The 15000-nt window shown below is 51.1% G+C and overlaps 2 protein-coding genes across 2 annotated transcripts; one reads left to right on the top strand and one right to left on the bottom strand.

The window, feature by feature from the left end:
• Nucleotides 1-1101: 1101 nt before the first annotated feature.
• LOC119215326 (coatomer subunit beta'-like) lies at nucleotides 1102-7666 on the top strand. Its single transcript, XM_037467406.2, has 21 exons — nucleotides 1102-1214; nucleotides 1823-1960; nucleotides 2070-2156; nucleotides 2267-2393; nucleotides 2480-2628; nucleotides 2752-2898; nucleotides 3291-3390; nucleotides 3482-3624; nucleotides 3721-3920; nucleotides 4041-4151; nucleotides 4375-4463; nucleotides 4589-4695; nucleotides 4784-4927; nucleotides 5037-5375; nucleotides 5483-5593; nucleotides 6110-6324; nucleotides 6425-6517; nucleotides 6626-6806; nucleotides 6901-6972; nucleotides 7064-7441; nucleotides 7526-7666. Exons 1-21 carry the CDS (start codon nucleotides 1212-1214, stop codon nucleotides 7604-7606), a joined length of 3015 nt encoding a protein of 1004 aa, XP_037323303.2. The 5' UTR covers nucleotides 1102-1211; the 3' UTR covers nucleotides 7607-7666.
• Nucleotides 7667-8234: 568 nt separating this feature from the next.
• On the bottom strand, nucleotides 8235-10903 carry mrps22 (mitochondrial ribosomal protein S22). The gene is made up of 8 exons (XM_037467420.2): nucleotides 10759-10903; nucleotides 10058-10206; nucleotides 9803-9967; nucleotides 9582-9725; nucleotides 9408-9491; nucleotides 9143-9288; nucleotides 8855-8963; nucleotides 8235-8486 (listed from the first exon to the last, which is right to left on the bottom strand). Exons 1-8 carry the CDS (start codon nucleotides 10886-10888, stop codon nucleotides 8394-8396), a joined length of 1020 nt encoding a protein of 339 aa, XP_037323317.2. The 5' UTR covers nucleotides 10889-10903; the 3' UTR covers nucleotides 8235-8393.
• Nucleotides 10904-15000: the final 4097 nt, after the last annotated feature.

Here is a 15000-nt window from a genome sequence, read left to right on the forward strand (position 1 = left end):
GACGTAACTGTGAATAACTTTTTGCTTTCAGACCAAATGCATTCAATCACCACATTTTTCAAAAACTTTTGTCATTCATACTCCACAAACAGCAGCTGAATCTGCGCCCCTCAACAGGTGCGTCAATAGTACAAATAACAGGTGAGATGTTACATTTTGCAGAACATTGTTTAAACTTTGAAACCTGTTACAATAGAAATTTTTTGATTTTAGGATCAAAAAGTTGCCTCAGAGGGAAGGGAAAGGCTGAAACTATTATAAAGCAAATTATTTCTCATTGATTCCTGTTACATACATTTGAGTGCATTCAAGAAATTACAAATCTGTTATTCTATAATGAAATAACGTTTGTGCGCGAAAATTCATTCAAACTTTCACTAAAAGTGAATAATTGCATGTAATGTAGTGTTAGGTCAGTGTGTTATATAAGTGACATGCATGTTTTCTGAATGCAGCGAGCTCATTTGGAGACGTGTACGAAGGGTTTTGTTGGTCTGAGTGAGTTTTGTTAGGTTTGATTAACTGTTTGGCCAAAATCAATCTCGGTAATGCAGACTGTGTGAAGAGTTTTTCAGTATTGATCGATGCTTCTTAGCAATCGAAACAAACTGTAATAGACGTAATGTTCACTCTGACGATTAAAAAAATAAAATAAAATACAATGTCAAAGTGGAACTAAGTTAAATTGATTTCAACCCCAAGTTCTCGGGGAGATTTCGCGTCTTCGGTCTCTGAGTGAACCGAAGATTTTAGAGTTCCGCGTCGCTTCCGGGTCTCGCGCCGCTCAGACCGGAAGCGAGGATCGAGCATCGAGAGGATCCACGTCGCCAAACGGAGCCGCGCGCAAGTCACACCGCGAACGAGCGATTTCAGCCGGAAACGGGGCGAATCGTTTCCAAAATAAAACTTTTTATTTTTTGCACGCCGCTTTTTATTTTTACGCTGGAGCAAACTACCGATGAAAAAATAAATAAGACTCCGTAGAGCAAAACCTAGCCTACAAAAAACCCCATTTACTTTCCCTTCGACATAGTTTAACCTCATTCGTTGCGTTTGTCGGACGAGCCTGGAGTTTTATTGTGAAACCAAACACCGGAAGCGGTGGCTTTCATTCTCGCTCTCGTGGCTCACAAAACTTCCTCCGCAGAGTCGCTCCGTGGAAGCAGCCCGGTCGACTTACTGTACAGCCCCGCTGACACCGACGTGGAACCATGGTAGGAGGAAACGAAAGAAGAACTTTGCGCTCGTGTGTTGTCGTCGTCGTCGTCGTTGTTGTTGTTGTTGTTGTGGTGGCACGGGACGTTGAGCCGTGTTGCGTTCAATAACTCCCCGTAAAGCTCACTACGTCAATCATTCAAAACACACCGGCACGAGTAGCAGCCTCCGCGCGACAACTAGACCAAAACTAAAAACGTTAACAAATGAAGGACCAACTAAGTTTAGAAAGTTGCGGTAAACTTTATTGTTGTTGTGTTGCATGACGATGGCTTTCAGTGAGTTTATGGGGGTCCGTCTTTTTTTAACATGCAATCCACCAATCAAAAGCACACTGCTGGTGAGCAGGCAGTCATGCATATGAAATGTGGAATGAGGAGTAAGCACAGCCACGCCCCCCTCCGCCCCCCCCGCCCTGTAAGCTCTCCAAAACCTGAGACACACCCCCAAAGTAACAGCTCATTCAAACCGCGTCCCCTTCACGACACGAGGCAGTGCCATCAAAGGTGTCACTGAGACGATGATGATGATGATGATGATGATGCTCTGGCGGCTGATGGCGTGTCACAGGAGACTGATGATGACTTCTTTGTGTCCATCGCTGCAGCCTCTGCGGCTGGACATCAAGCGGAAGCTGAGCGCCCGCTCGGACCGGGTGAAGAGCGCCGACCTGCACCCCACGGAGCCCTGGATGGTGGCGAGCCTGTACAGCGGCACCGTGGTGGTCTGGAACCACGAGACGCAGGTCCGGAATCGCGCCCCCCCCCCCCCCCCCGCAACGCCGCAAGCGCTGTCTGATGGCTGCGTGTCGGTCCGTGTCTCATCCGGTCTCCTGTGTGTGTGTGTGTGTGTAGATGATGGTGAAGACCTTTGAGCTGTGTGACCTGCCGGTCCGAGTGGCCAGGTTTGTGGCGCGGAAACACTGGGTCGTCGCCGGAGCGGTGAGTAATGTGTTTTTATTATGATAACGTAATAATTCCTCCTGGAAACAAAAAAAAAGAGTCACTTTGCCCCCTGCCCCCCCCCCCCCCCCCTCCCTCCTCCGACCCAGGACGACATGCAGATCCGCGTGTTCAACTACAACACGCTGGAGCGGGTTCACATGTTCGAGGCTCACTCCGACTACATCCGCTGCATTGTGGTCCATCCCACGCAGCCCTACATCCTCACCAGCAGCGGTACCACGCCGACGCGCTCTAGACGGGTTTGCATTTCTGGGCCCGTTCTTTCTTTTCTTTTGTTTCACCTGTTTCTGTGTTTTCAGACGACATGTTGATCAAGCTGTGGGACTGGGACAGGAAGTGGACGTGCAGTCAAGTGTTTGAGGGACACACTCACTACGTCATGCAGGTGGTCATCAACCCCAAGGACAACAACCAGTTCGCCAGCGCCTCTCTGGACCGGACCATCAAGGTACACACACACACACACACACACAACGGGCCGCGTTAGGGCCCACACAGCAGAGAGGGGGGGGGGGGGGGGGGGTGTCTTCTGCGAGGTGATCCAGCGATGCTCCTCGCCTCCCTGCTGCAGGTGTGGCAGCTGGGCTCCAGGACCCCAAACTTCACCCTGGAGGGCCACGAGAAGGGGGTGAACTGCGTGGACTACTACAGCGGGGGGGACAAGCCCTACCTCATATCGGGGGCAGACGACCGCCTGGTGAAGATCTGGGATTATCAGGTCTCTGTCGCGCCGTGCACACGTTGAACAAACATCGCTTACTGGATTACTTCTTTGTGCTCTCGCATAACGTAACAAATTCCGAGGTTTATTCTGATAAAATGTCTTTTCTTCTCATCTCCTGGGCTCCTTCCAAGTAACTGTCTTTTTTTAAATTATTCAATTCATCTCACTAAAAAAGTAATTGCGCAGTTTCAAGCATGATGTCATCACAAAATCATTCTTACGCGACATTGAATGAGCCCAGTATTATTTTTCACATATTTACTGTACTTGATGAAGAAGATTAATTGTGTCAGCAGAGAAAACCAAATGCATTTCTGCGATGTTTTGAAAATAACTAGATGCATTTGATATGTGAAGCTAAACTCCGGCGTGTTTTCACCCACCAGAACAAAACGTGCGTTCAGACCCTGGAGGGTCACGCCCAGAACGTGACCTGCGTCTGCTTCCACCCGGAGCTGCCCATCATCCTCACGGGCTCCGAAGACGGTAGGCGACCATTTTTAACCCCCTCGCCCCGCCGTCCCCCTCAGTTTGCCCACTGTTTGTTGTCTCCCCCTCACCCCCCCTCTTCCCCCAGGCACTGTGCGAGTGTGGCACTCCAACACCTACCGGCTGGAGAACACGCTCAACTACGGCATGGAGCGGGTGTGGTGCATAAGCGGCCAGCCGGGCTCCAACAGCGTGGCTTTGGGCTACGACGAAGGCAGCATCATCATCAAGGTGTTGTCTCCCTGGACGGTGTGATGCAGAGAGGTGTATCGTTCCTTGAGGAAAGGCCCAAAAAAACCGATTGAAGGTTGTGTTTGTGTTTCCCAGCTGGGGCGCGAGGAGCCGGCCATGTCCATGGACGCCAGTGGGAAGGTCATGTGGGCTCGCCACTCCGAGGTGCAGCAGGCCAACCTGAAGGCCATGGTGGAGGCCGAGGTCCGGGACGGGGAGAGGCTGCCGCTGGGCGTCAAGGACATGGGCAGCTGTGAGATCTTCCCCCAGACCATCCAACACAGCCCCAACGGGAGGTGAGACGAGGCCTTCCATCTGGTGTCAGACCACAGCCCACACGATGCGGGGGGGGGGGGGGGGGAGGGGATGCGGGGGGTGTGTCGTCCTAAAGTGAGATCTGTGTGTTTTGGTCGTAGATTCGTCGTGGTGTGTGGAGACGGAGAGTACATCATCTACACCGCCATGGCCCTGAGGAACAAGAGCTTCGGCTCGGCCCAAGAGTTCGTCTGGGCCCATGACTCCTCCCAGTAAGTCCTCCAGGCGGGAGCTCGGCATTATGGGAAATGTAGATGGAAGATAGATTGATTATTACCCGACCTCTACATTATGCTAAGCTAAGCTAACGTCTCCTTGTTTTAGTGAAATGGAACTTTCTACTTCCCAACATCTCCACGACTGTAACGTATTTGTAATAATGGCAATCGCTCCCCCCCCCCCCCTCATAACAAAGCGTGTCCTTGGTCTTTGTAGGTACGCCATACGGGAGGGCAGCAGCATGATCAAAGTCTTCAAGAACTTCAAAGAGAAGAAGGCTTTCAAACCGGACTTCGGGGCTGAAGGTGAGCTTCTTCTCCTGCGCCGCCATCGCGTCCTCGCGTGCGTCCTCGCGTGTGTCCTCGCGTGTGTCCTCGCGTGTGTCCTCGCGTGTGTCCTCGCGCGCGTCCAATGCTCTGCTGTCTCACAGGCATCTTCGGCGGCTTCCTGCTGGGCGTGAGGTCAAACAGCGGCCTGGCCTTCTACGACTGGGAGAGCTGCGATCTGATCCGCCGCATCGAGATCCAGCCCAAACACGTGCGTGCGCGCTCCTCTCGCTCGGCGCCGACCTCGTGGGATCGCTCTGACGCCGTCTGGTCTTCGTGTCCTTTTTTTTTTTTTTTAGATCTTCTGGTCGGACTCCGGGGAGCTGGTGTGCATCGGCACGGACGAGTCCTTCTTCGTGCTGCGCTACCTCGCGGACCGAGTGGCAGCGGCGCAGGAGTCCAAGGAGGAGACGACGGAGGACGGGATCGAGGGCGCCTTCGAGGTCGGTGGGGGGGGGGCGTGGAAAAGGGGCTTCATGAGAAGAGAAGTGAAGTTCTGACCTTATTTCCAATGATCACCTGTGTCTGTCTGGTGTTAATCCCGCCCACCAGGTGCTGGGGGAGGTCTCCGAGGTGGTGAAGACGGGGGCCTGGGTGGGCGACTGCTTCATCTACACCAGCTCCCTCAACAGACTCAACTACTACGTGGGAGGAGAGATCATCACCGTCGCTCACCTGGACAGGACCATGTATCTGCTGGGCTACATCCCCAAGGACGACCGCCTCTACCTGGGAGACAAGGAGCTGAACGTGGTCAGCTACGCGCTGCTGCTGTCCGTCCTCGAGTACCAGACGGCCGTCATGAGGCGGGACTTCGGCACCGCCGACAAGGTCCTGCCCACCATCCCCAAGGAGCAGAGGACCAGGGTGGCCAACTTCCTGGAGAAGCAGGTACGTCGGCCACGCTGGGTTTCCCCCCCTCCCCCTCCCCCCCCCCCCCCCGGTGCACTTGTTCACACGTGTGAGCGCTGCGTGGTGTCTCCGTGTGTCCCGCGCAGGGCTTCAGGCAGCAGGCCCTGGCCGTGTCCACCGACCCGGAGCACCAGTTCGAGCTGGCCCTGCATCTGGGGGAGCTGGAGGTGGCGCAGCAGCTGGCCTCGGAGGCGCAGGTGAGCGAGTCGGCCGAACCTGCGACCCCCCCCCCCCCCTCCCCCCCGGGGAACGTGGCGCCGCGCTTCGTCTCAGGAAGATGGTTATGGTTTAGCACTGATTTCTTTCGTGGTTTTATTTTTGCTTTGCATTGTGGGAAAGTGGAATTCAGAGGCAACAAAGGATCGTAATGTTTTCTGATTTCTCAGTCAGAGCAGAGAACACACAGGTGGAATTTATGGAATATATTACACGCTTTGTTGAGTACAGTCCAAACCAGTGAGCCCCCTCCCACGACTAAAGCTGCTGTCACATGGTCTCATTCATCCTTCAGGAGATCATGAATGTTTGCACTCAAACAGACATCGTCAACCTCTTGGGTAGCGTGAGAGAGATAGTCGGCGGGTGACGTGTTCCGGACCAACTTAATGAAGAGGAACGGGTTGCTCTCGCTCATTCAGTGCCAGGCGTTAGTCACAGCCCTGACCGCCCCCCCCCCCCCCCCCCGTGATAATCCTCTGTCCTCCTGTCTCCAGTCAGAGCACAAATGGAAGCAGCTGGCCGAGCTCGCCACTGCAAAGTGCCAGTTCGGCTTGGCCCAGGAGTGCCTGCACCACGCTCAGGATTATGGGGGATTACTGCTGTTGGCGACGGCCTCGGGCAACGCCACCATGGTGGGAAAGTTGGCCGAGGGGGCGGAGAGGGACGGGAAGACCAACGTGGCCTTCCTCACCTACTTCCTGCAGGGAAGGTGAGTGCAGCGAGGGGGGGGGGGGGGGTTTGCATTTCAGTGTCAACTCGCTTCTGCTCTCCGAGTTCGTTTTGGTCACTGATTTCCGCGTTCGCCTCAGACTGGACAAATGTCTGGACCTTCTCATCGAAACCGGCCGGTTGCCAGAAGCTGCATTCCTGGCGAGGACATACCTGCCCAGCCACACGTCGAGGTAAAGCGGTTCCCGTGTCGATGTTCTAGTCCAACGGGGACCTGCAGGGACTCCTGTTACAGTTTGCCTGCATTTGAAACCGAGCTTCATCCGCCGCCCTTCCTCCAGAGTGGTGAAGCTGTGGAAGGACAGTCTGTCCAAGGTCAACCGCAGGGCAGCAGATGCTCTGGCCGACCCGTCCCAGTACAGCAACCTGTTCCCGGGCCTCCAGCAGGCCCTGCAGGCTGAAGGTTACCTGAAGGAGACTCACGTCGGGGTCAGGCCTGCTGCAGAATACCCGCTCGTCGTGGTGAGTGCAAGGAGCTGTGCTCTATGACAACTAATTCTAATTCATATGAACCTTTTGGTTTTTTTCGTGATTTTTTTAAATTTGTATTCTTCAGCCAAACGAGGAGCGTAATGTTCTGGAGGAATCTGCAGGTTTTGAGTCCAAAGGAGAGATGGCCGAGCCGAAGGTACCGGCTCCTCGACATCATTCGTCGCACAAAGATGTCACTCCTGACAAAAAAAGTGACCGTTCATATTTCTATCATTTTTTTTAAAAAGGGCACGGAAGAAACGACGGAGACGGCGCCCGAGGACGGCGGTTCGGATCCCACCGCGGAGCCGGAGCGGCTTCGATCCAGTCCGGTGGAAGACGCCCCGCCGTCGGTTGAGACGGCGGCAGAGGAAACGCCGGGCGAAACCATGGCAACCGGGAACGGCCGGACCTCCCCGGCGCCGGAGCCGCTCATCTCCTTCGAAAGCGAAGACGGCCCGCCGCGGGACGAGGCGTCTCCAGAGGAACAAACCACAGCGCTCCCAGTGGAGCCTGCGGGGGCTCTGCAGGCGGAGGTTGGTTCCAGCAAAGAGGGGTCCCTGGAGGAGGAGGAGGAGGGTCCAGAGGGACCTGCAGAGGACCTCGAGGCTGAGATCAATGAAGAGGTGAAGGTCTTTTTTAATCCTATGGCAAAAATATTGCCATGACTACGGAGTAAAATGTTGCCCTTTGGTTCTTCTCACCTGTAGATCCTCGATCTGGACGATTTTGACCTGGAAGATATTGACACCACAGATGTTAACCTGGATGACGACTTCTTGAGTGAATAGGACAGAGGACCGCACTTTTTTTTTTTTTTTTTTCAGGGACCAAAGAACTCCAAAGGCATTCCTCAGATGACAATAAATCCATTAATTCACAGGCGTTTGATGTCAGACTAAATTACTGCATTCATTAACCATTGGCTCAAGTGCTCAAGCTGCATTTAAACTCTAAAGATGTGTGTTGGGAACCAGTTAAATAGCCTTCTGTCAGTTGTTGGGGACCTTTTCTTTTTTTTAACACTACAGATTTGCTATTGAAACAAGACGACAGCTTGTGTTTCCCTAATTTAAGTATTGCTTAAAAATATGAACCCATATCAAAGGGGAGGGGGGGGGGTCCTCACCGCTAAGTGACTGTTCTTCAGCATGAAGTCAAACTCCTTTTCTTCCTTCCTCCTTCAGTGCTATTGAAGCTTTTGAGATATGAATTTTTTTTTTCTTCTTGACATTCCTGATACAAAGCTGCTTGTAACTTGACTTTTATGAAAGATGTTTGGGTGCTTGGTTAAAAACTTATATGGAAACCAGTGTTTGTTATAAGTGCCTTACATGTCTTTGATCAAGTGTGTCGATGGTTCTTTGTAGTCCGATTTTTGAAAATAAATTAAAAAGCTTCAATCAATTTACTCCATCACAAGTACAAAGTTATTTATTTGGACTCAAATGACGATTCAGACAACACGTGAATAACTTCTTGGATGTGAAGTGAGGAGCAGAACGTAGGATTATGAAACACCAGAGGCAATAAATGCTCATCCTTTGGGTGAATTTGTATATTTGGGGGATGGGGGGGTCATTCAGCACGGCTCTTAGCAGCTGGCTCCTCGTACGCCTGCAGGGCCAGCTCGATGTACCCCGACCTCTGAGACTCCTTCTGGGCGTAGATCTGCAAAGGACACGAGGAGAAAAGGTCACCCGATCAATCAGAAACAAAAATAGTAAAACCACAGCATTCATTACTTTAGTGGAAGACTAAAAAAAACACAACTACGTGCTTTTATGCTCAAGCATGACTAACAGAGGCATGAGCGTGTCTCCTTCAGTCATTGTCACCCCCCCCCCTCCCTCACTGGTTCCAGGCCCAGGCCCAGGGGCTAATGAGACCTGATGTGTCCTGGCCTTGGCTTCGCTGGAGACAAACCCGGCCTTCACTTCACCCCCCCGAGTAGCTGTGGTGCAGCGGAATAGACGGCGAACGCGCCTGTAAGCCGGGACGTCAGCGGATATTAATCGCTCAGAGTTTGAGATGTTCACCTTCAGCAGGTCGGCGCCGGCGGCCTGCTGGCCGGCGGCTTCCTGGGCCGACTCGCTGTGGGGGTGCAGCATGTGGAACAGAGACACGAGGTCAACGGCGTCCTGCAGCCTGGAGGCGCACAGACACACACACACACATTAAGGGCCTGGGAATCTTCAGTGAGTTCATCTAGCAGCACATATTCCAGCCTTACAGCTTCTCATACCTGTATTAATCATGCATGTCTCTCTCTCTCTCTCTCTCTCTCTCACACACACACACACACACACACACACACACACACTCACAGCTCTCTCTTCAGCATGTCCACTATGAGCCCGTCGGCCCTGCGGGCGTTGAGCAGGTACCAGGCCATGCCACCAAAGTGCCTGGTGGAGCGCAGCAGCTCATATTTGCCGTGCTTGTCCAGGTCCTCGTAGGTGGCTGCGTGTACCTGGACACACACAAGGACACACAGAAGGGACGGGATCCGGACTTTAACAAAGAAAATGTATAGCACCGACTGGGCTGGCGTGTCGAGCTACATTGCGGTCTACGATCAACGCATCGTACCCTGATGTAGTCGGAGGAGTCGGGCTCAAATTGGACCAGGCACAGGTCCAACACGTCCTCGTGGCGGTCCTGAGAAAACGCCATCTTAAAATAGAAGGGAAAATGTAAGCACATCACACGCTTATCTCCCACGAGGCACTGCACAGAGCAAATGCAGGAGCTGCCGTCTCCTACCTTGAGGTTCTCCTCCTTGAAGACGAGCGGCGCTGAGAGCTTGCGTCCCACCTTGGGGAAGTACACCTGGACCAGCCGGTCCCTCTCCTCCCAGGTTGCCTTCCTGAGGATCCCGTTGGGTTCCCGTACCACAATGAACCTCTCCTGAGGGGAGCACGCAGAGCATGAACAACCTCCTCGTCCACCAGAGGCCATCAACAGTTCAACACGCGCCCGCCTACCCTGTGCGGGATGTCGTAGGTGATGTCTGTGAAGGCGTATTTGGCGGTGTCCATGCCGTCCAGGATCTTCTCCTCCGACAGCACGTCGTCGATGGGCTTCCTCTCCGGCAGGACGGGGGGCATCTGCAGCAGCTTCCTGGCCTGCTCCGTGGCCAACGTGACCGCCTGCAAACACGCGCGGTCAGAGGAGAGTGAGGTGCGTGCCCGGGGGTGGCGATGGAGAGCTCCTCACGGTGCGTTTAAGAGATGGGGAACCTGCGCCAGCTGCTCATCAGTCATGAGTTTGTAGGTGGGCGGCTTCAGCTCCTCTTTAACGGGTCGGAACACTTTCTGCAGGTCCAGGCCCGTTATCCTGCCGAGGACGTCCTGCACAGCGGGATCGGTGAACTGGGGCTTTGCGTCGTCTGAACAGGGGCCGGAGAAAAAGAATCACACAAGCTGCTACAGCACTCAGAAGTTACTTCACCTCGGCTCACACCGATGGCTGCTAGAACCACAAGACGCACGAGGTAGATTTGAAGGAGACCCGAGTAAATGTTAATTCATTGTAAACATAGCAGACCAAATTGAGCCACACTTGACTTTGGGAGAGGCCTTTATATCGAGTCCTGAAGACCCATGCAAACTAATGCAGCCATCTTCCTCGGGTGAAACGAGCATGCTAACGTTAGCACCTGGTCCGCTAACGTTCGATTTCTATTACAAAGCGCTTCGTCTTTAAACTAAAACAATGCCGAATCAACGCACATCCCGTAATAACCCGTCACGCGCATTCAACACTCTTCTACTGTGCGTGTATCTCATCAAATAAGTAAAGCCATTTGAAAAGCGGGAGATCTGTGGGGCGAGTTCGACACCCGCACCGTTAGCACGGAGGCTAACGGAACAAGGTCAGCGTCACGACGGCGCAAATAGCGCGACCACGGCGCCGGGCGTCGCGTGATAAAAGGGCCCACCTCCTCTGTCCCGCGTGCCGCTGCACAGCGACCTGGCGCCGCACCTCACCGACACCCGCCCGCCCCTCGGTGCGTGTTTCACCCGCGAGTAGCTCCGCATCAAGCGCCGCGCCGCACCGAGCGCCGCCATGTTTGTTGTGACTTCATCGGGGGGGGGGGGGGGCGACATGACCTTTGACCTTTCAGTCAACCCGCTCCGCCCCGCCCCCTCCGCACCGGTGGGACACGTGTGTGGTTTGTTTACGTGTGCACGCGTTGTCATTCCATTTGTTTGTTTGGCTTTCCGGCGAAATGCAACGACGTAAAACAGTAATAAAACAGACAACAACATTAATAAGTGAAAAATATTTTTTTTAAATGCTCATTATAATTTGATTAATTATTGAAATTATTATTAATTATTATTAAAAGATTATGCGACTGATTTGGCGGATTTTGCTCGTTTAAAAGCAGTTAGATAAAACACTTTGAGGTGCTATTTTTTATCACCAGATGGCGCCATGCTTCCAAATATCCTGAAAACAAGACGATCCCACGCAAAACCCTTTTACTCAGTCTGCCACGATTCTCATCTGTACACATCGTGTTTATGTAACAGTCCCACGGTTTCTTTTGTCTACCTCCTCCGTGACTCCACGGTGTGAAGCCCCCCCCCCCCCTCGCCTCGCTTAACGTGTCCTTACAGCTTGTTCTTGATATGGTTTAAAATCTGTCTGCACGATAACGAGTCAAGTTTTTCAACTGCGTGGAGAAAACGTGAAGAGGATTTCTGTTCTGGAAAGAACCGGAGCATCAGGACTGTGACGGACGTTTAATGTTCTATTAAAAAAAAAAAACATACATTACATTTATTCAAAAATAAAACTGAGATAAGTGGTTTAGTGCTATAGACACAAACTCACTCAGAATGCCATTGTTCTTATAATAAATGTCAGTGTCAGATGATTTAACAGAATCGACAAATACATTATTATTTTTTGGATAAAATGCATTCATATTTTTTATTATTGATTATGAAAGGGAAGAAGGGGGTATCAAATATTGAAACTATTATTAACAAGATACATTATGCAACATGCACACAGACAAAAACACTGTTTTGTATTATTATTACTATTATGTGGACTGCATTGGAGGTGTTTGTCTGCTCGGGTTCAGCGTGAAAAGTGACCCCGAGTTTGACAAGTCAAACAGATAAAAACGTCCCCGTCGTGAAGTGCAAACAGTCCCTGAGCTGCAGCGATACGGAGCAGCTCTCCAAGCCCCGGCGAGTAACCAGTCAATCGTCGCCCACCGACGCGCTGATGTCCGTCAACAGGGGCAGCTGTCCAGATATGAGCAGAGGACCAGTGCCCCCCCCCCCCCCCCCCCCACCCACACACACAGGAAGTGTTTCAGATTGAGTTGCAACCAGCAGGCCGGGTACACGTCTCTCAGACTGTGGATTCCAACCTGTTTTCATTCGATGTTTATTTGTTTTGTTTCGCCATCACTTCAACGAGTGGAATTGGTGGAATTGAATTGTTTAGATGGAGCGCACACAAAAACCACAACGTGTGCAGCAATCCTGTTGGAGAACAACTTGCAAAACCCCCGTGCAGACTAGAAAACCCTCTTCTGGTGGAATTCAATACTTTTCGGTGGTAGCGGCCATCAGACTCTGATCAACAGATCCCAGAGGGAGGGGGCTTTTGATGTGGCCTTGCATGTTCTGGTAGTTTAAGGGTAGTTCTGCTGATATTTGTATTTATGTTATAGACTATTGTCAGTTATTAAATTATATTAGATGCATTATAATGTGTTTCAGTTAAGTTAATAGAGTGGGTTTAACAATGACAATCACTGGATCCAATGATCAGAAGTGTGTGTGTGTGCTGTAGGATCCCCCCCCCCCCCCCCCCCCCACTAATCTGCAGTAGGATTTAGATATTAGGCGGACAGATGGAGGTGTGGCTCAGGCGGTAATGAGGTGAGCAGTGGCAGCGGGTCCGGAGGCCCAGACGTGTGGATTGAGCCGTAAGAGCCCCCCCCCCCCCCCCCCCCGACGCGGGCCAGATGCACACAGCTGTCCCCCCGCTTTACAGGAAGTGAGCCCGCTGCACCCCGACACCAATAGAGGGAGAGAAGAAGAATCGCCGCGGTGGAGGTTCGTTTCTCATCCATCTTTGTGTCTTTCTGATGGTCTATTTTAACACATATACACTCAACTATATATAGAGGTGTATGTGTGTGTGTTTGCTTGCGGGGGGGGGGGGGGGGGGCGTGAACCTTCGGGCTCCTCTAAGTGATCTCAAAGTGCCACTTAGCTTCGGCTCCCAGGTATGAAATGTGAAATGCTGGCTGCCGAATTGGAATTTCCGTTCACCTCCTGAACCGAGATCGAGTCGACCCTGAAACAGACGGCGTGCACACACACACGCACACAGACACACACGCACGCACACACACACACACACACACACACACACACGCACACACAGACACTGCAAGAAAAAAGAGAAGAAAAGAAAACTCAACTCAATTAATTCAAATGTATTTGTTCTAGATTCCAAAGGTACACAAAGAATTGTATCATATTTGAACAAATGTGAAAAACAAAATTATTTTCAAAACTGAAGAATTTGTGACACTCGAAATCGATCCGAAGTAATAAATTCCACTTAAAAAGCTCAAGACCAAACTTTGTTTTTGGTGATTTCAATTTGCTGCACTGCGTTTCAGAGGGAAATTTCTTATTTCTAATATTCACCAATAAACCTTTTAGAAGGATTTCTTTATCTGCAATATTGCTTTTACATTAACATATGCATCATTTGAATGAAATAAAATATAAAGTAAATAAGAGGGAATTAAACCTGGAAGTAAGTGCATAGAAATATGTATTTTCTATGGATGCAACTTTTACTGAGTGGACAAGAAGCTCCACGCCGCCGTTTGAGGGTAAAAGCGTGTGTCAGCGTGACGGCGAGCAGCAGGAAGCCGGGGGGGGGGGAAACCTGAGTGCAGAAGAGGGACTGGATGTGTGTGTGTGTGTGTGTGTGGGTGTGTGTGGGGTGGGGGGGGGGGGTGTCTGGGACATCATGGAAAGGGGTGAGCCACAGGCCCGGTGGTGGTACCCGGGACACGCACCCATTGAGCTTTCTGTGCACGGGTTCAGAGCCGGGTGAAACGGAAAGGTGTGTGTGTGTGTGTGCGTGTGTGTGTGTGTGTGTGTGGTGAGCCAGAGAGGATGTCTATTCTGAAAACAACTGGAGCATCAGGACAGACACGATGGAAGAAATAACGTTCCATTCCTGATGTGACTCATGAAGAAGAGTTACGGCCTTGCAAAATCTCTCGTTTACTTCCCACATGTTTTTTTAGCTTTTACTTTAACGTTTAACTATGTTTCGCTGGCTCTGAAGATCTGTTCATGAATAAAATATTGTATTATTGTAATTTTTTTATATTACCACAAACACATGTCTGTATTATCGCATCCTTTAGGTAAAAACTCCATAGGATCCTACTCAAAATCACTCCAATTAAAACTACTTAAATAAAATGTTTAAAAGTGTGGTTTTCTTGTAAAAAGTATATCAATTAAATATCTAGTGACCTCCAAACTTTTCTGCCAGCCTTAATTTGTAGCTCAGTGGACTTGAATAAAGGACAAATGTCTTATATTTTAAATGACTTCTCTTTAACGTGTTTTGTGATCCTGAATCCAAACTACAATAAGATTAACTGGCCCACACTGTCTGATGCAGCCTGTGGAAGAATTTGAAGATTGTTGAACTGCGTGTGTGTGTGTGTGTGTGTGTGTGTGTGTGTGTGTGTGCGTGTGCGTGTGTGCGTGTGCGTGTGTGTGTGTGTGTGAGATGTTGTGGCTTGGGAGTGGGCACTCAAGGCCAGTCTCCTTCTCCCCCCCCTCCTTCTGGTCTTTGAAGAGGAGGGAGGGTGGGAGAGAAGGGCACATAGAAGGCCAGAGGAGACTCTGCGATAGGAGGAGTGAGGGGGAGAAAGAGGGGAGGAGAGGAGGGGAGAGAGGGAGGGAAGGAGGGAAGGGGGCAGAGGGCGCAGTGACATTACCTCCAACGGCCTCCACGACCTTCCTTTCATAATTTAATAATGGAAGGAGAAAGTGTGTAAAAGACGTGATTCATGTTAGTTCATGTCGGCCTGCATTGGATTATTGGACCAACGTTTTACTTTAAGCTACAAAGCTTCTTTTAACATGTAAAAACAGCGCGACCCCTTTTC

This window comes from Pungitius pungitius, chromosome 3 (assembly GCF_949316345.1).
Source record: "Pungitius pungitius chromosome 3, fPunPun2.1, whole genome shotgun sequence".
NCBI classification, from domain to species: Eukaryota; Metazoa; Chordata; class Actinopteri; order Perciformes; family Gasterosteidae; genus Pungitius; species Pungitius pungitius.